This window comes from Centroberyx affinis, unplaced genomic scaffold, assembly GCF_046629955.1.
Source record: "Centroberyx affinis isolate AG114_WGS23_722 - 3 ecotype Tasmania unplaced genomic scaffold, CSIRO-AGI_Caff_v1 ptg002923l_1, whole genome shotgun sequence".
In the NCBI taxonomy this organism is placed as follows: Eukaryota; Metazoa; Chordata; class Actinopteri; order Beryciformes; family Berycidae; genus Centroberyx; species Centroberyx affinis.
This window is the reverse complement of record NW_027281045.1, coordinates 93,527-115,352: the sequence shown is the minus strand read 5'-3', so window position 1 is coordinate 115,352 and position 21,826 is coordinate 93,527. Positions and strand designations below refer to the sequence as shown.

At 39.6% G+C, this 21,826-nt stretch overlaps 1 protein-coding gene across 1 annotated transcript; it reads right to left on the bottom strand.

Moving 5' to 3' along the window:
• Positions 1–13,585: 13,585 nt before the first annotated feature.
• On the bottom strand, positions 13,586–16,580 carry LOC139658528 (uracil nucleotide/cysteinyl leukotriene receptor-like). The gene is made up of 3 exons (XM_071536655.1): positions 16,506–16,580; positions 14,567–14,787; positions 13,586–14,039 (listed from the first exon to the last, which is right to left on the bottom strand). Exons 1-3 carry the CDS (start codon positions 16,578–16,580, stop codon positions 13,586–13,588), a joined length of 750 nt encoding a protein of 249 aa, XP_071392756.1.
• Between the last annotated feature and the right edge of the window lie 5,246 nt (positions 16,581–21,826).

Genomic DNA, 21,826 nt, shown 5'->3' with positions numbered 1-21,826 from the left:
AGTACGCACCAATCTGGATTTAGAGCTAACCACAGCACTATTTCAGCTATTACATTAGTTACAAATAATATAGTTTCCGCTCTAGACAATAAGAAACATTGTGCTGCCCTTTTTATAGATCTGTCAAAAGCATTTGATACAGTTGATCATCCTTTGCTCTTACAAAGGTTATGCAGTATTGGCTTTGATGGAAAGGCTTGTGATTGGTTTCGGAGTTATTTGTTTGAGAGACTTCAGTGTGTAAAGTCGGGAAGTGTCCAGTCTGAGTTCTTGCCAGTAACAAAAGGTGTTCCGCAAGGTTCGATTTTGGGTCCTGTCCTCTTCACCATTTATATAAATGATATTGTCTCTTCATTGAGTGGCTGTCAAGTCCATCTTTATGCTGATGACACCATTGTATATTGTATTGCTGATTCTGTACAACTAGCCATTGAGAACCTGCAACTTTCCGTTAATGCTCTACAAGATGCTCTTATCAATCTTAAACTGGTACTTAATGCAAATAAAACAAAATTCATGCTGTTTACTAGAGCCAGAAATATTGATCACAATTGTATGCATATATCCACTGCGAATGGATCTAACATTGAGAGAGTTACTGAATATAAATATCTTGGCATCTGGCTTGATGAGAAATTTACTTTTAAATACCATATAGACAATCTTGTTAGCAAACTGCGTCAAAAAATTGGCTTCTTTTACAGAAACAGAACCAGCTTCCCTATGATTAGCAGAAAGAGGATTGTTGAGGCAGTTTTCCTATCAGTGTTGGATTATGGGGATGTAATTTACAGAAATGCTGCTATTTCCACTCTTAAACCCCTAGACACGGTTTATCATTCTGCCCTCAGATTTATTACTGGTGATAGCTATGGTACTCACCATTGTATCCTGTATGATAAGGTGGGTTGGTCTTCTCTGGCAGAGAGGCGTAATAAACATTGGTATTTGTTTATATATAAAGCCCTCGTTGGAAAGCTACCACCCTACATTTCAATGATGCAGGACTGGAACCTTGGACCCTATCAAACTCGCTCAAATGACTTGCTTATGCTTAAGGTCCCCCAAGCACGGTCTAAATCTGGACAATCAGCCTTTTATTTTAGTGCTCCAAATTCTTGGAATGATCTTCAACACACACTAAAAATCAATACTCTACTAACCTATGGACAATTTAAAACCATGATCACAAACCTCCCTGCCTCAATGTGTAACTGTTTTAATTGATTTTCTTTATTCTCATCTATGTCTTGTCCTATTTATTTAAAACTTTGAACTTGTTTGTAACTCGACATCATTGTAAATGAGGGCAACCTCAATGGTTATTCGAGTTTAAATAAAGGTTTGAAATGAAATGAAATTAAATTTAGGTTGCACACTAGTTGCATTAAGTACTCAGAATTTACCTGATGTACAACAACATGGAGAACATAAGAACTGATGCCCCTCTTTTGGACCAGGTAGCGGACGCAGCCGTAAGTGAGCTTGGTCTTGTTATACTGCCTTTATCACCTGAGATAATGTGTTGGCTCATTGTTCCCCACCAAAGGGGGGACTATAGATCGGTCTCCGTCCGTCTGTTCGTCCGTTCGTCCGTTCCTCCGTCCGTCCGTTCGTTCGTTCGTTCGTTCGTTCGTTCGTTCATTCGTTTGTTAGTCACACTGTGCCTTTGTGCCACTAGGGGGCGGCATTGACAATGAATGGGGACTCAGTGGTAAAGCAGGTCATACAGATAAAGTTATCATACAATGTGGGGGACAATGAATGGGGACTCAGTGGTAAAGCAATCCAGTTAAAGTTATCATAGGTAACATAATAGTCTACACACGCTACACACTTGGAGACATCAGACTGGGTTGATGTGTTGAAGTGAGAGTCAATGGAGAATTTTTGGGCAAACCTCTAACCACAAGACACACACATCTATATTATTCATAACACTCACGCTCCTGGTGTTGTATGTTATATTGTATATTGTATTATAAATTGTATTGTTTCATTCATATTTCAAGTACACTCAGCAATCACTGACTGACCCAAGGGTGGGACTACATCACTGGTGGGGGACAACATGTTTAATATTTGCTTGTTTCCTTTGGGGTAACCACTATACACATTGCCGACAACGGGGACTTGAATCACGGAATGACAAAACAAGTCAGAAAGAAAATGCTTCAATCACAACAACACTGTAGGCACACTGTATGTCAAAGAAAGTCCTCAAACTCTTTGGGTCAAAGAGTCAAAAAATCTGGTTAGGACCAGGCAACTCTTATGGTTCTGTGCTGCCTGAACAGTGTAAACTGTAATCCCCCTAAGCACTGCGCATGGCAAAAAGCGTTACGCACGAATGGACAAATGAACCAATGAACACGCAGAGCCCAGTTCTTATAGAGGTGCTCCTCCCGAGTACCTAATAAAAGGCCAGTATCGTCCTTGTTATGATCTAGTGGGTGGGGTCATGTATGTTGGCATATTCTGTTCTCTCTCTCTCCCTCTCTCTCACATCTTTTCCACCAAATTAGCTCTGGTTGTTGAACCAGTTCCGTTCAGGAATCTTGGAGCCTAATGGTGAAAAGTAGGGTACTGCACTGCTCATCTGTTAATGACTGGTCTTTCTTCCAGGTGATGTCACCACCTGTTGTAATCTATGGAAGGTGACATCACCTGGCACAAACACCAGCCAGTAGCAGACGGCCAGTGCAGTACCCTACTTTTCACCATTAGGTGTCAGGCTTCACTAAAGATTTGGGTTTGGGGTTTAGTTACTCTTTAAGTATTCTGTTTTCTCCTGTTTTCGCTTAGGGAGTTAGGTTAGCTACCTATGTTCTTTTGTGTTCTTTTATTTTGAACAGGCAAGTTAGAGCGCCCTGTTTAGTATTCCTTTTTTCTATCGTTTTAGCTATGCCCACCGTGAAGTCAATGGTAAATAGAAGAATAAACCTGCTACTTCTTGACTGTTTTTCTGGTCTTCCTTGGGAGCGGGGAAAAGTGGGGAATCACTCTGTATTCAGGTTGTGTCTAGTTCCCCTGGGCTGGGCATAACAGTCCTGATGACTGGTCCAACCCTATGTATAGGTTGCTGTCCTCTCATACTAAGCTAGTTGAAATGAGAAATGGTGGAGCTTTTTACAACTGTGATTTATTTGCTATGTAGATGTCCTTAACAGGGCCCGACAATTCCCAGCTTAGCGCCTTGATGTCCCCATCCCCTCCTTGGCAAGACCCCCCACCCCCACCCCAGGCCATCCCCCTCCACCCCCCCCCCACATCCAAGAATAGAGATGATCTCAGTGGTAAAGAAGGAAGTATGCGAGACCAGACGGTATCATGACAGGGAGCCAGAAACGGGGGTTAGATGTCATATGGTATCATCAGGAACAAATGCCCGGTCAGCTTTAGTCTTCAGCTTCAACTTTGGAGTGAGGATCTGAGGCTGCAAACTGACCCATAGGAGGTTAAAAGGTCTCCGATATGGCGTAGGGCCAGCTGTAACGGGAACCGGTAGCCAGTGAAGACATGCCAGAATTGGAGTGATGTGATTTGGTCTGTTTGTACCCGTTAAAATCTTAGCTGCTACATTTTGAACTAATTGGAGATGTGAAAGCGTTACAGTAGTCTAAATATAAGGATATAAAAGCATGTGTACTAAATTAATAAATAATCTCTGTCAGCAGAATAGTCATTAAAAGTAAAGATTCAATCAACGCTATGCACATTTTGTAATTTAGTATTGAGCCTTAAAATCTATGGAGCTATATTTCCCCCTAAACGCAAATTGCATGTAAACTCAAGATTGTGAAATATTCAGTTGTAAAACTGTAAAATTTTAAAACCCAAAGTCAGTTCTGTAAATCTATAAACAGGACTGTAACCTGAAATGTTACGACTACGAATATATATTTACATCTTCATTTCTCATTTTGCATCTCTGTTTATAGGTTTACGGATTATTTTTTATGTTCAGACTTTTGGCTGTTTCTATCCTCACTCATAAAACACAATTTGTACGTAGACAGCATTCTCCTGAATCTTGACCGGAAGTAATGTGTTTTTAATGTGTTTTCCGCCTTGACGTTTTCAAAATAAAAGTTGTGGTTTAACCGAGGCACTTTCATTACTATACCAGTAGATACCAGTAGGCTACAACTTTGTCCTATTCGCTTTTACTACCTCCGCCAATGGAGTTGGAGGTTGGAGTTTCGGCAAACGCTTTAAATTAAGTTATAAGTGACAGAGTTGACAAAAGTGACCAGAATTGAACTTAAGTTTCACGTATAATATACTGTAAGTTTAACTCATGAGTCCTCACAATAATCTGTCCAGGTATGTTGAATCCGATCAAATGCTACCTTAGAATCAGTTGAGTTTAAGGGCTTCTCATAGACAACCAGTGTAGTAGCATCAAACTGCATCATATCTATCATATCAGAGGTAGAAGACACTGACTGGCCACTGTCCAATTTTGTAATAACAGGCCAATATCAGCCAATGTATCGGTTGTAGTTGGAACTATCCGTTGTATGATGATATATAAGATGTTGGATGAGGACCAAAGGTCTCCCTCCTTAGGTAACTGACCCAGCCACGAGAGATTAATCTGTCAAACTGTTTATTTTACCACTTCCGACCGTCAAAAGGCATATGAAGGGAAAAGGCATGTAAAGGGAAACGTAGACCTGAACATTGCTGATATACTGTATATACAAGCTGATAGGAGACAAACCAGCTGATGTAATTTAATCTGTCAATTCATTCAGATACTGCTCATTACTGTCATATGTATTATGATTGGCAAGTAACACATACAGTGGGATTGTCGTAATCTGATTCTTTGAAAATACAGCAATCAGATTATATTTATTTTTGAAAAATTATAATTGCTATCGCTAGAAACGTTTGCAGGGGAATATATTTAGAAATATATAACATAATCATGGTTGGGAGAGATAACGCTATTTTTATTACAGTGTGTAAATTGGAATACTACCGTCAGTAATACAAAAAATACTTAATCAGATTATGTTTCTATATCGGATTTATCCTATGGATAATGTTACCGATAGCAATTTTAATTAACCAGGTAATTAGTAATAAAGTAAGCGGGCTTACCATTAGAGAGCAAGCTGTATATACTGACCGTTAATGTGTGCAATGGGTATTTATGTGTGTCTTGATATGGGAGGGTAAAGGAATGTCAGTAGCGATACGTAGTCAGCCAACATAAGCATAATCTGATACTGTGCTGAAATAAAATCGGCAGCTCAACTTCAAGTAATAAATGTTCTTAACTGGCGCTGTGTGTGTGTGTGTGTGTGTGTGTGTGTGTGTCAGAGAGAGAGCGCGTGTTACAATAAAAGCGTGCTGACAAGCAGAGGCTCATGGGATAAGACTCCAGGATCACAGCTGTCTACACCAAATAAAAAATAAGCTCGTGCCTGAAAAACGGTTGGAGATTGTATACTGGAAAACACACAATGCTCAGTTTGCTATATTCATAATCCACTGTCAGATCTCATGGTAAAAACTCATTCGATTTATGATTGGAGCCAAAATCCATTCTCACCAAAACACAAACTGTCATGGATCATGGACAAACTTCTAAGCACTTTTCCTTAACAGTAGAAATCAATATGCCAAAATGGCTAATGCTAATGCTGTGTTTACACCACATTTGAAAGTAGGATTTCAAAAATGCATGGCGGTCAATCTGAAAACTAGACTGCTTTTCTAAATTGAATCCACTTGCTCTGCTCAATTAACATTAACAGTTAATAACCTCGTTTATAACACCAGACCGTGTCACCACTATGGTTTGTTACTGAGTTTCAGACCTTGTTGTCGAGGTTCAGTGTTATATATACTGTATATACACCTATGATGTACTTCAAAACCTCTCCTGGAAGTAGATGTAATATATTGTAAGATACTGTAAAATATATAGTCCCCCGATATTTAAGTCTATTTGGAATTTATTTTCAAAGGCCAACATGTTTTCAGTTGTATAGTCAATCCAAGCAATTTAGAGTCTGAATATTACACCACTTGAAATATCAAAGTCTGTACTGTCCTTAACTCTCAGAACACGAAGACTTGCAACGTACTCTTATTGTGTTATTTTCTGTTTCTGTTATTAAAGTGTTATTTTCCAAGTTTAAGCTGGTTGGAATAAGATAAAGACTTTGCTTTCATCAACCTCAGTCTGTACTGTCATATAGAGCAGTGGTTCTCAACCTTTTTCATATCAAGGACCCCTAGTGTAGTCCACATTAGGGCCACGGACCCCCATTTGATGCGATTTTATCCCTCGGACCCAAATCTGAGAATATTTTTATTGTCAGATATGATTTCGTCCCGAACATGACTGTCTGTATTGTAGGGAGAGAGATAACAGAGAAACTCTGATCAAACTAGTCATTCTCCTACATTCTATAATTGTTCTTGTAAATGAAATAATGAAGTTTAACGATTCATCAATATGCTGGGGACCCCCTGGGATGCCCTCAAGGACCCCTGGTGGTCCCCGGACCCCACGTTGAGAACCACTGATACAGACAGTTTCAGTGAAATGGTTCAACTTTGATAAAACTGTCAAACCTGGCCAGAGAAGGCCTTAAATGAGCTAAACTTTGATCCTACACAACACAACACTACAACTTAAAGTCTTTAGATAATAATGAGACTTGGAAAACGTCTCTCTGAACACTTTCCAAAAAAATACATTATGGTTGTTAGGTAGTAGCACATATACAGTTGCATGCAAACAAGGCAGTGGTTTGAGAGGGGAATAGCATGGAGTTTGGCATATCTGTCATTAAAAATAATTTTTTTATAGGTTGATTTTAGGGGGAAACACCCCTCTGCTCCCCCCCTCCCATCACCACCACCCCATTTTTCCAGACAAATAGCCCACGGGATGCAAATGAGTTTGCGACAGTTGGGAACACGAACACGGACAAACATGAAAAAACAACAAACCAGCAGATGTTGGCTTCAGACATTTCAGGTCAGTAAATATAACTCACTTCATGTTTTTTTTTTTCCAATTTTCCAATTCCAATTTCCAAACACTGTTACTCACTGATGGGCCGGTTTGGTGAGAGAAGTCGTGGTCTTCTGCGCTCGAATCTTCCCGTTGGTCTTCTGCATCTCCAAGCTGGAAGCCGCCAGACTGCACTGGAAACCCGGACCAGGTTCCCACGAGATCCGGATGAGTTACGTTTTGAAATGAAGAATGAAATGAGTGTCCAGGCGTGGGAACCAGACAGTGAAAGAGAGGGGTAATCCAAAATGTTAAGTCTTCAAGTGTCTGCCTAGAAGTCCTGCAAAACTAACAGCAGAAAACTAAACTGTGAATTTCAGTGTCGTGTGTGTGTGTGTGTGTGTGTGTGTGTGTGTGTGTGTGTCTGCTAGCCATATGCTCTTCCATGTGCGACTGGCACAGCTCAAGTTTGAAGAGTTCACGGTTTGCTCCCTCGCTGTCTTTTTCCCTCCTCCCTCTTTGGCATTTGACACACACACACACACACACACACACACACTTACCCCCCTCTCTTCCTATCACACAGACACTCTGAGCCAACCAATGCTAAAAATCTTTATTACCACCCAACACTGTAAAAAAAAAAAATCCCAATGCTGACCCCATGTGGTGCGCTTAAGTTAGGTATCGGTTGATAAAATCATCACAGATGTTCCTTGTGCAGGGATTAGAAACTCTTTTGTAATGCAAATGGAAAGGTGCACTCATTCTGCCCCAAGTGGCAGTGGGATGTTGAATTTTTGAAAGCTTGGAGGACTTCATTACCCAGAAATCCTGTAAGGTGAAGTCAGTAAAATGCCTTCTTTTTTTTTATTTTTTACAGCTAAATGATGACAAAACAGAGATTCTTTTAGTAGGTCCCAAGGCTTTAAGGCAGTGATTCTCAACCTTTTTCATATCAAGGACCCCAAATTCAGTCCACATTAGGGCCACGGACCCCCATTTGATGAGATTTTGTCTCTCAAACCCAAATCTGAGAATAAAACAGTCATTATTCTACATCCTCTAATTGTGTTAACTTCTTGTAAATTAAATAATGCTGAAGATGAACATTTCATCAATTTGCTTGGGACCCCCTGGATCCCCCTCAAGGACCCCTGGTGGTCCCCGGACCCCACGTTGAGAACCACTGCTTTAAGGCACCAGATTCACTCTTTGTTTTCTCCCCTGTCGGAAAAACCTTGTGAGCATGCCAAAAACTTGGGTGTGATTTTGGATGCTGATCTTAACTTCCAGAAGCACATATCTAATATCTCTAAGAATGCCGTTTATCATTTTAGGAATATATATAAAGTGAGATGCTTCCTGATACAGTCAGATAATTCAGAAAAACAGGGCAATTTATTTTTTCTCATGTGAATGCATTACGCTTCCATACTAATCTAATCTATTTCAAGTCTATAATTTCCTTGGGATATAAAAGAGGGCGTATCAAACTTTATTTTTCCTTTTTTTATTTTTTAAACTCTATTTTTCTATTCCTATTAGCACTTTCCAGTCAGTCAGTCTGGGCAGTATCCAGGGATAGCCCTTGGTTACAGGATGGTAGGAATTCCTGGGTCACATTAAATCATGGCTGCAGGCTCTCCAGTTACACCAGACTGCTGATTCAGAAGCACTAGTGAAGTGTAAGGAGGGAGACAAGGCGGAAAGATGGAGGAAGAGGAGCAATAAGTAAGAAGTAAGAGGAGTAATGTGTATTTTAGGCAAAAGGAGTGGGGAGTTGCCTCCAGACCAACCACTGACATGAGAGGTAAATAATAATAAAATAAAAATAAATAAATAAATTTGATTGAAATTGCTGATTGACATTCAATATTTTGAATTTGATCATTTCCTTGCCAAAGAGTTTAGTATATAGTCTTTCCCTTATTTTTGTCAGAGTAGAAAAGCCTCTGAAACAGTATTTACACCATGAGATAATAAAACTCTCCACTGAAAGCCAGGATACTACTACTGCTACTACTACTACTACTACTGCAACTACTACTGCTACTACTACTACTACTACTGCTACTACTACTACTACTACTGCAACTACTACTGCTACGGTCACTACTACTACTGCTACTACTACTACTGCTACTACTACGATCACTACTACTACTACTGCAACTACTACTGCTACGGTCACTACTACTACTGCTACTACTACTACTACTACTACTACTGCTACGATCACTACTACTACTACTGCTACTACTACTATTACTACTACTACTACTGCTACGATCACTACTACTACTACTGCTACTACTACTACTGCTACTACTACTACTACTACTATCGCTGCTGCTATTACCTACTGCTGCTACTACTACTATGTGACTACTACAACTACAACTGCTATTGCTACTACTGCTATTACTACTACTACTGCTACTAGTACTGTTAGTACTACAAATACTACAGCCACTACTATGGAATGATAGTCTCCATTCCATTCCAGTCTCAAAACCATATTAGGTCCTGTGCTCACCAGCAGGATAGGTCCACCATACGTTGAGCTAAATCAAAAGTGTGCCCTTCATATAGTCTGGTATTTCTACCAGAGTGAATTTAACTGCCATTTTTAGCTCCAAGTTGCTTCGAAGACGGTGTTGCAGATTAGGTTGTCTTTTCTGTCTGTTAAGGTGCCAGAGTGGGTATAACTACTTTTACATATTCAAATGTATTTATTTATTTTAAGTATTTAAATTAGTGGTTTTCCAGTGGTGCCACCAGTCAGGTGGTGTAGTGTGTTTGGCTGGGATCAAAACCTACACGCCTTTGGGTGTCAGTGGCATATGGTTGAGAACCACTGATTTGAAATGACTTGAGCATTTGAGTTAGTTTCCCAAACAAAACAAGAGTGTAGATAGTGCCTTGCCAGACAAGACTCATTCATGTTTTATCAAGTATTCAAATTGTATTCAGCCTCTGTTTGGCTGCTTGTAACCCGGTCCAGCAGGTCCCCTAAGCAAACCCCAGAATGATAGGTGTTGATTGACATGAGTGATGATGCCCAGGCAAAAAAATGCAAAACCCTGAGTAGCATGAAATCCCATCTGTGTGTGTGTGGTTTCATGCTTAGCAATGGGGATAGTGAGGCTGGAGGAGAAGGTTAGTGTAAGCAGACTGGTAATGACACTATGTACTCAGACAAAATTAAGCAGAATTAGATACTGGGTTGAAGTCAGTGAGATATAACTAATACATGTTTTTAACTATTGCTGCTGCTTAGCCATTCACAACTGTAATGTACAAATGTGAAAAAGAAAATTGTTGCCGGGGCTAGCGAATAACATGACTATTTCAGACTCATTCCCATTGGCAGGACCACATATAAACACCTAATTATTTTAGAACAACCAGACAAACACCAAAAACACCAATCCGATTGAAAATGCAAGGAGGTGCGTAAATGCTGGATTATCTTGTTGACAATCCACTCGTCCAACCCGACTTCAATCATGTAAACCTTCAATCTGCCTTCATATTAGAATTGGTCATGGCATATTATGCATTCACACACTACAGATGGTGCTTTGGTGTACTTGTGGGCTAAAAGAAAATAAAGGAACAAGAGGACTGTCTCATCCATAAACACACCCAAAAAAATGCAGAGGCCAAATGCAGTAATCATTAGTCGCCCAGTGGGCAGGTGGCAGTCACATACCAAGTGGGCTAATAGTGGTCGGACAGTGGTAGTTGAAGAAAAAATGCCTCACTGCACAAGTCAAAAAGGAGATCATTCTGAAGAGCATCATTCTGGATCAGACCAAGGCAATCAAACACAGATTAGTACAAATAGGCCCAAATCATAATGAATTAATTACAAATTAATCTAAATTAAACAGTTTCTTTAATTCCAGAGTTTGAGGTTGAATCGATGTGATGGAATCAAGAATCAACTCTTTTGGAGTCAACTCTCCATCCCTAGTTTGATAAATCAAACATTTAGCGTAGCCTCTTGGTAAACAGCCAATACATGCCTGTTTTGGAGCTAAGAAGCAAGAAAGGCTTTATCGACTTTGAATTTGATGTCGAGAGCATACTTCTGACAAAACAGAACCAAGTCTTAAGTCAAAGTTTTCATCCATTATTATCGTTGCCGTAGCTAAACTAAAAAAGTAATAATAATTACCAGCTATCTAACCCCAACATTAGCTAGCACATGTCCAAGAGGGTAGCAAAGGGGCACCTAGATGAACACAGTATAATGTAGAAGAAACAGCCTAAAGCAAAACCCACAGCATGTTTTTTTAAAGAGTAACTAAACTCCAAACCCAAATCTTTTGGTGAAGCCTGACGCCTAATGGTGAAAAGTAGGGTACTGCACTGCTCATCTGTTATAGCAGATGGCCAGCTCAGTACCTTCACCAGTAACAGACTTTATTTTAAAATTTTGCTTGGATAACTGTTCCACTCCTAATGTCACCGATATTAAATTAAATTAAATAATATTTAGAAGAAATCTCCATTCCACTTTATAATTTGATGGACACTTTTTTATTAGTTTAAATTATTTATAGAGCACTAGAGTTAATATTTGATAATAAACTATCCAAGGCATATTATAGATATAAATAAAGTCTAACTAAATCAACCAACTTAGCTCACAAGCTTGTTCCCCAAGTGCACAAACTAATACATAACAATCAGTAAATAAACTTTATTGTAGATAGTTATGTAGTAGTTAATTTTATAAATTCTCACAAACACTCTTGTTATAAAGAGGTTGATCACATCTGTGACTGCATGGGACGATTAGGCTACACCTTGCATTTCCGTTCAACACTCGTTAAAGATGTTTTAACAACACATGCTGACATGACATGAATAAGTGCTTCTATTAACACGTATTAAAAGATGTGTGCTGTCCCAAGCTACAGGGGAGCATCCTAGCTGGCTGAGCAAACCAAAGTGCGAACCATGGAAAAGTGAAATGAAAATATTTGTCTACAGTCAGATGTGCTGAAAATGACTCATCCTTTAAGAGTTTAAGGGCCCTATTTAAACGATCCATGGCGCATGGTCTACAGCGCATGGCGCAAGTGCATTTAGGGCGTGTCCGAATCTAAATTGCTAGTTAAACGACGCACAATGTGGGCGCAATGTAAGGCGCAAGGCGCAAAGGGGTTTTACTAAGTCCCTTAATTAATCATAGGTGTGTTTTGGGGTAACATGAACTCAACCAATCAGAGTGTCATCTCCCATTCCCTTTAAAGGGTAACTTCGGTATTTTTCAACCTGGACCCTATTTTCCCAACTGCGGGTGTGTAAGTAACTAATGGGGACAACGATTTTTGAAATTGGTCCAGTATTGAGCGAGATCGCTTCAGCTGGCAGCCGCGAAATGGGCTGCAATGTAATCCGACGGGGAAAATGCAAACCGTTAATGTACGTCCACTAAAAATGCTTGTTTTTGCCACTGACCGGCTCAGACTGTTATTATAAGTGTCTGACAACATTATGGAAAGGACGCTATACAGAAATGAAACGTACTTCCTTACCTTATGCTTGATCCGGTCTGTGTGTAACTAAGTGTTGCGAGAGCTTAGTTGTTGCAGGAAGTGAGTGAGAGTTGGAGAGAGGAGTGCCGGGGGGAGTTTGTTGTGTTGGAGTACAGAATCGTAGCTCAGTGTTATCTAAAATATTTTCTAAGTCATGGCTGAATATTTAGCTGATTTCGCCAATGTGGAAGAGGCCTTTGAATTCAATGGCCGCCCGTATTTATTTGAGCCAGAGTATACGGATGAAGAGCTAAAGGCAGAACGGCTCTGGCTAAAGGTAAGGACGTACGTTTCATTTCTGTATAGAGTCCTTTCCATAATGTTGTCAGACACTTATAATAACAATCTGAGCCTGTCAGTGGCAAAAACAAGCACTTTTAGTGGACGTACATTGACGGTTCATTTGCCCCGTCGGATTACATTGCAGCCCGTTTTGCGGCTGCCGGCTGAAGCGATCTCGCTCAATAGTGGACCAATTTCAAAAATCGTTGTCCCCATTAGTTACTTAGACACCCGCAGTTGGGAAAATAGGGTCCAGGTTGAAAAATACCGAAGTTACCCTTTAAGAGCCAGGTGCGCTTGCACCTTGGCGCATTGCTATTTAAATGGCGGATTCAGCAAGTTGGAGAAACGAACGGTTTTCTGTTGCGGAAACGGATCTGCTCGTGCACGATGGCGATGTGTATGTGCGTCAGGTGAAGGTAAGATTATTTAGCAGTTTATTTTCATGACTTTTTGCTGGCGAGAGAGAGAGAGAGAGATGCATCTTACTATCTGAATAATGCGCCCTTTAAATAGCAGTAAAATACTGCGCCAGACTTTAGACCAGGTTTTTGTTTGTCAATGGCGCAATCGCTTTCCGCTGCCTCAAGATAGCAATGCGCCAACAATGCGCCTGACCACACCTCATTTTAAGACCAACACGCCCATGGGCACAAAGATGGGTGCAAGTACATTTGCTATTTAAACAACGTGGGCTCTGGGCGTGAAAATGACGTAAGATAGGGCCCATAGAGTGTAAATGAAATGAAAATCCCCTTTTCTTCCCTCAACAACAGGGTAGTTTTCCAGCCTTGTGGAGGTACAGCAGAGGCTGAGTGAAACTTCCCAGCAAACAGAACGAGAACGTGAGGCTCATCACGACACAGTCATATGACCAAGAAGAAATGCCAATGTAATATGCAACAGCGCCCATGATCACAGGAATGTAGTTGATTGCAAATATTGCCAGGATGATCAGAACTGTCTGGGAGGCACGGTCCTTCATTGTCTTCCCTCCATTCTTTCTGTCTTTGTTCCTGTCCTTCATTCCCTCTCCAGGACCATCTCTCCGAAGTACCAGCAGAATGGAGATGCAGCAGAAGACGTCAGTGATTAGGACGATGATGAAGATGGTGGCAGTGAATTCAATGCATGGATTTAAACCATACAGGATGGCTAAGATAAGAGTTGCCAACCAAACCAGTGCAGAACATGCCACCCGGTACCTTAGAGGTTTATACCTGCAACACATATTCAATGTTAGTGCCATACCAGGGTTGTGTCATCTACAGAGAGCTCCGTATGCATTAAGACAGCAACATAATGTTTGATGCTCATTATTTTTGATGTGTTATTGTAACAGAGATTAGAGTTTGGCATGAATAGGCGAAGAGCCAGAGGAAGGATAAGAGTCCATAACAGCCCTTGATAACAGCCAATACATATTCTGACCAGGTAAGGTAATGTCAAGCTGAAACTATGCAGTTAGAATAGTGGAACTGCAATACATTTGTATAGCTGCAAAGTAAAAATGGTTCCTGTTTTGTGCCGTAAAGCAATCAAGATTTCCCTCCAAATCCGACCTGGTGGCAGACAATATGAGCCAGTCTTCTTGGGGATGATCTTGTTTATTTATGGTAATTATAATAATGTCTCAAAATTCATGTGGTTATGATTTATGTACTGTAAAATGCTACACATAGCACGTTTAATCTATATTTACAGTGTATTTACTGTACTGTTGCTGCAGGTAGGCAGGAGATCGTACCTAAGGAAGACCACAGGGTGGACCACTGCCAGATAACGCTCCACACAGATGCAGCTTTGGAAAAAGGGACGGCCAATGTTAACTAAACCATAGATGTACCAGCTGCACCTCAGAATAGTTTGGTTGACAAAGACGATGATGTTGAGGACCAATAGAGGAGACAGGAGGCAGTAGATGACCTCCATGATGGCCAGGTTGATGGACAACATCTCCTGATTGATCTGGGAAAGGGAACGATGGAGTCAAAGGTTAGCCTAAAGGTTGGAAAAGTGGGCTTGTGACCTGTTGTGGGTTTGAATCTCCCACATTAACTGAGAGATATCGATGGTCAAAGTGAGAGAATAAATGCATTCAGACTGCTAGCAACCACATCATCCTGCTACTGTGGTGTTCCAGCCATAGCTGGGACATATAGCAATGGCCAAAATGTAATCACAAACAAATGAGAAAACAACAAGCACAGATCCTGTACAGACCCACGGTGCGTGTGTTCAATTCTACGCACTGAAGCACTGTGACACGGTTCAATTACCTAATTCCGCTAATGTTACTTCAATACCTCAAGATAATAACGTTACCTACCGTTAAAGTTTGTAGGGCAGCAGAAGACATGTTACAGTCTACAAATCAGTTACTAACACAGGCGAGTTTGGAGCAAATTGTGGAATGTTAAGTTTCACGTTTGTTTTCACAGCAGCAGACTCTGTGGATTGAGTACAATGCTGCTGGTCTGCGCATCTCCAAATGACAAACATGACGAGATGCACACATCAGAGATTGATTTAGATACACTTCTATACCTCTGTATGGGAAACACTGCATCTCACAGTCAAAGACGCCCTCTAGAGGCCATCTGACGAAGCCTATCATCTCACTAAGCGTCACTGCCTGACTGACTGACCTGAATTTCCCTTGTGATGCCCTCAGCTGCACCGTGGGAAAAAGACCATGGTCAAAATAGGACAGCGTGTCTCTGGTCAATGGTCATAGAAAATGACTTCTGTCTTGAGTGCCTGGAGGTGTGAACAAGCAGTAATGCTCTCCCTCACCAACTTGTGCATGGCACTTCATCCACAAACTGCTCCAATATAGAGCTATATACCTCATATACCCATCTAGAATGACCTAATTTATGATACATACAGTATCAAAAATAGAAAATTATGTTTCAGTTCAACAATTTACAATAAAGTTGTCCTAATATAAATTATTATTATTATTATCACTTAACTAAGTCATGAATACATTTATTCATACCTTACTTAAGTGTTGTTTAAACATTAGTTAAGTGTTAGTACAATATTAGTTAATGCATTACCTACTGTTGAACTAACATTTAACTAAGGCCTGAAAACTATTTGTTAGGACAACCTTATTCTAAAGTGTTACCAGTTCAGGATCAAAGCATAGCAAACACTCTAAAAGAGCTGGGGTGCGAAGAGCAAACTGAAAAATGATCCATGGCCAATATGCAAATAATTGGTATTCATTTGCTTAGCCTATGTGTAACCGTGTTATTTTTGGAACGTAGGACACTTCTGAGCATAAAGGGAAATTAAGAAAAAGCAAACAAAGAAACATAATGTGTGGTGGAACTGATTGTGTGGTCTGTGGGGTGTGTATATGTGTGTGAACTACATCACTGAATGCCCCCAAATCCTGTGGAACCGGGTCTGGTAACACCAGGCCTCTGCAATTCCCTGTCAATTCAATCAGTTCATAATGTAAATAGAAACTCTAAATTGATTTCCAAATGATAAAGTCTCATTCAGTGTTATTCAACATTTGAGCTTTGATGAAAACTTCCTGAATTGTAAAGGAATTAATCCCAGCTTGTGCAATAATTGAATATGGTACAGCATGTCCCCTCCATCTACTTTTGAACTCTCCTTACTCGAATATGTAACCGAAATGAAATACTTCTTTAACGTCTTGTTACCTGGACCAGAGATCCTCCAGTCACCAGCTTCAGGAACCAGCAGTTGGTGACCAGACCCAGGAAAGAGTTAATCATCTGGAATTACAACAGTAATGAAAAAGTCAATTCATCATATTGCCTCATAGCCCCCTTTTGTTTCAATGGAGCAGTTCAGTGGCCAACTACAAACTGTAGTTCTGCAGGATAGCTGTACGGTATCTGCTATGTAATTACCTATGGAAATAATTTATTGATGTCAAGTCTTGTTGAGATTCTAGTTAAATAGTTGAAAACCTTGACAATGCCTTTCCTGTGTATTGTGTAAAAATGATTATTTTCCTTATTGTAATATTTTAAGGGCAACTATAACCCATTGTAGATGACTTTCAAATCAACAGAATTTTCAAAATACTAAAAGGCTGTAACTTAAAGGTGGTGTTTATAAATACATGTCAACAAATCCTATGAAAATACCAAAATCAACAATGCGTTTGCTCTACTGTCATTACTTTCTGACTTCCCACATACCGTTTTTAGCCTTCAACCCAGAAGTCATTGGCTTCAATTGTAAGCTAAAAACCTTGAAATGCAGCTCACAAAGACATAGTTTCAATTTTTTAAAAATCGCTGTTACCACGAAAAGTCAGGCTGTTGTAGTTATTACCAAATCATATTTAAATGGGAACAAATTCTTCATTACGCCGGGGACTATTTTCCTGAGATAACAAACGTGTTTACAGCCGGCTTATTAAGTTGTTTGTGGAAAAAAACGGCTGGCCCGGTGCATCGCGATGATGAAATATGTTGCCCAGAGCAACGGCATGGCTCTGTGACATGTTTTTAATAATTTTTTTAATATTATGGAGTTCTATGGCTACTGGGACATAGCTTTATTGGGCATCGGCTACATGGACGAGACAGCAGCAAAAGAAATTCATTGCTGATTTTGTTATTTTCATAGGATTAGCTGATTTGTTGACTGTAAGAAATGCATTAAAAAACACCAGCCTTATCCTATAAAAGAAAATACTACTCAATTTAACACATTTATACATTTGAATGATAAAGAACAACTCCAAAACCATTTAGACTTCAATGTGTGATGTTATCAAAATGTCAAATATGGAGCTGCCCAGTGAGAGAACAGCATATTCATAAATATTGATTGCACAGCATCTACACAATAGGAATATATTATATGCATTCTTAATTGATCATTATTGTTATTTATTATTCTTCCCCTGTCCTGATGTGGCCTGGCTCCAATGAGTTATACTTTTTTTTTTATACTTGATCTGCTGAAGTCACTGAGTGTAGGATTTTTATTAGGTCCTTGTTGAATTGTGCATGTATGAAATGCCTGTGACTACCACAGGCATTTCAACCTTTGTAGCCCGCCTTCACTTGCATGCCCCTTTCCAAAAATGTAACTGCACATAGGACAATGCAAGACTACAAGAACTGTGATTGGTCCGACTTTGAAAATTTGTCTAAAACTGTGACATCATTTGTCTAAAACTGTGACATCACTTCAAATATCGTCTAGTGTAAGGTCAGCATCTAAAAGATCTAAAATTGCGTGACAAATACTGTTGTAAAGAAATGTCAATGGACACAATCCCGAATTATCATCAAAAACGATCACTCAGCAGATAAAACTAACAAGCTTCACTGAAAATGACTTTTTCAATTTCAATAACCATACCCAAACATAACCTAGCTGCTACCCAGCATTAAAGCAATATTCCACTTAGTTTTAACATGGGGGTTATTTGGCTCTTGACCGCCTTGAAAACGCCTTGGATTTTTACTTCCCATTCATTTGAACGAAGCCACGGAAACAACCTGAAAACTGACATTTAACACGTTCAAAAACAAATCCCACTACTACGATTTTCAAATGAAGTTATTATTATTATTATAACTAAAGTTTGGGAACAAGACCACGCCTCTCTCATCCCTCCCCCCCAACCCCCTTGCTCTTCTCTCTCAGTACAGGAGCCGCAGGGGGAGATGATGGAGCCAAGAAGACCCCCCCATCAGCGAGACAGTGCCCCCACCCTGAGTCTCAATTCCCTGGTTCCTCGAGCTATCCATTGACCCCAGCTCATCCGACCCCCTCGATTCATCCCTTCATCTCGACCCCTGATTCATCCCTCCTCCCTCAACCGTTGTTTCATCCCTCCATCCTCGACTCCCTCAGTAAACCATCTACATACATCTCACGTGCCATAACCCCCATGTTAAAACTTAAGTGGAATATTGCTTTAATCTTGTATATTGGCTAATTTTCACACAACCCGAAACCAACAATAACTATACCAGTTGTCTCCTATACAACCAAATGTTATGATGGATGTCTGCTCATGCAATACAGGACATCTTGTGGTCAATGAAATAACTGTGCCTTTAAATGACTAAAAAATTAAAATACTCTCTACCTTGCCAAAAGGTAGATTTGTCAGATTTTTACTGACCTCTGATGTCAGGTAGACATGCAGGCAGGTTGGCCAATGCCAGCATTCATACCACTGCAGCTCCCATTGACTAGGAGTGGATGAGTTGAAGGAAGATGAGTTGACATCACGGAAGTCCATTGTTGATTGAAGACTTATTTTATTTAGAGATAATTTGACCTGCAGGAGGACAAATTGTCTCTGTGCTGAGGGAGAAAGAACAGTTGGAAATTGTTTTCAGGAGTCTGACATGGGTGAAATGCATGTAGATATGAGGTAAAAAAAAAAGAGATAAATTTAACATAACATACATTTTGATGATGTTGTCCCCAAACTCCCTCCCTGCTGCCTCCTCAGGAGAAATCCCCATCAGTCCCATATATTGTGAAATTCCAATGGTCACAGTGAGAGAATAAATGAAAACAAAACAAGCCATAACAGATATTGAAATAACATAAAAACGTTCACATTTAAAAAGGCAATGGTTTACACACCTGATTCATGTTTCCACAGAGAAATATTGGAATTGAAACTGCACTGATAAGCTTTAAGTTCAGTAGAACAGATTTAATGCGTTTACAGAGTGAAATGTATCTTTGTTCATGGGTTATTTAAACCACAACTGACTGCAAGCTAGTCCAAGAAAACCCTAATCAATTCAACTTAATGAATAGATAAGTATTGTTGTTACCTGTACTTGGCTTTCTTTTCAGAGAAAAATCATCCTGCTGTCAAACACCCACAGCCACTTAGGGAGTGTGTTCAGCCACAGATCTAGGCAGTGTGTAATCCGTTGTCAGTGTGATTTGAATATGACTGGTATCGTTAATACCAGCCATAGTCAAATATCATTAATAGTAGGTGCAGAGTGACTGAGTTAGGGCTAATGGCCATGTTTCTCACACAACAATGTTTAGCAAGGTTGTATTTGATATTTGTTTGCATTCTGCTTGAGATTTATGAGTTTATTAGATGTTAAAGTGGCATTAACTGAAAAAGAATATAATCCAGCACAGGCCTGATTAAGGTCCTATGACCGAAACGTTGCAGTAAAGCATCATCCAAGTGTAGACCGTGTGCGGGATTATATGTCTTTTTCGGTAACTGCCTCTTTGGCTTTTGTACGATGCACCTGTCACCAAAAGACTTTTAGGTGTGCTAAAGTTCATTTTTTTCTTTAAAGTGGCATTAAGAAGTCTATATAACCTTTATTGACAACAAGTCGGAAGTACGACAACATCAATAGAATTTATCTTCTACCAAAAAAGAAATGGGAGTGTCTTGAAACTGAGTGGGGAGTTTTTTATTCCAAATCAATGCTGGAAAGTGAGTTTTGAAAGCCAGAAATCTAACCCTAACCCTAACCCTGTAATCGAGTCATTGGTATTGATCAACAATCCCTATCAACCTCGCCCACGCAGTTATATGATGCTCATTTATGGGACAGTAAAAATCTTACTTAGTGTCCCTTTAAACCATGGCAGTTCTGCCCAGTCCCCACAACCAGTAGAGTCAGAGTTGAACAACATCAACAAACCTCCCCATTACTGACCTAGGGTTGCAAATCTGGACAGTGTGCCATCAATCACCTGTATGATTTGACTATGCCTGATATCATTAGCATCTGTTCAACAACAGGTGCTCACGCTCCTGTGCTCAACACACAGCAGCTGTTGGGCCTGTCCTGCTTTCATTGACATATCCACCAGTCTCTGCTCTTGGCCCTCTGGTGAGATGTACAGTATGCACAGAAATATCAAGTGACCCATCAAACCAAATTGACGTGTCTGCTCTGAAATATGGAGGACCTCAAGTGTCACAGAAATAGTAATAAAGCATTTAATTAATTAATTAACTAATTGTACAATAAAAATAGGCATTAATAATGGGAAAGGAAATTGCCAGTTATTTATTTCTCTTTTTAAACTGCATTTTCAAATAGATTTTTAAATCCCATTATTTATTTATGAATTCATAAATGCATTTTTAAATGATGTACTTATTGACTGGTTTATGGTTGTTTTTGTAAATCCCTTTTTAATTTAAACTATTTTTGATGGATTAATATTTCAATTGTAAATTTTATAATTCATCTTTTTGTTGCCCATTAACATATCAAATAATGAATTACTTTGTAATTTAGTCTATTTATTCATAGATTCATAAATTAATTTGTAAACACATTTATTAATGCCTATTTTTATTGTACAATTAGTTATTAATTAATGAAATGCTTTATTACTATTTCCGCGACACCTGTGGTCCTCCATAATGATGTGGCTGTTTAATTTTTAGATTTTAGATTTTGGACAAAGGAAAATTAATATGATCTAATTCAAAGACAAAAAAACATACATATACAGTATATGATATATACATAAGCAGTTGTACCCACATATATGCACATGTACATGAGCAGACATAAATACACACTGGCATGTATTACCAAGTCCGCACATGCATGTCCACGTGTGCGCCGACACACACACACACACACACACACACACACACACACACACACGATCATTGTCCACTGGGCATCATCATTCATGCATCACACAGTCCAGTCCACTACATTCCACTACATGACACTTTATACAACACCCATACACTTACACATATTACAACTCCCTGTGTTTAGTGACACCTTGCCAAGTCCATACACAACAGCTGACAGTTCTCATTGAAGCTAACTAAATTGTATTGATATCAGACACCATCAATAACTACTTACGCCACACCCTACAGTGACAACTCACATACTCATAGGCATTTGACAGAAAAGCATATTGATACCTTTGCGCATTATTCTTTTATTTGAATTTTATACCTTCACCGAGTTTGTGTAGACACCAACCTGCTACTTAGACAGGTACTGAAACCTTA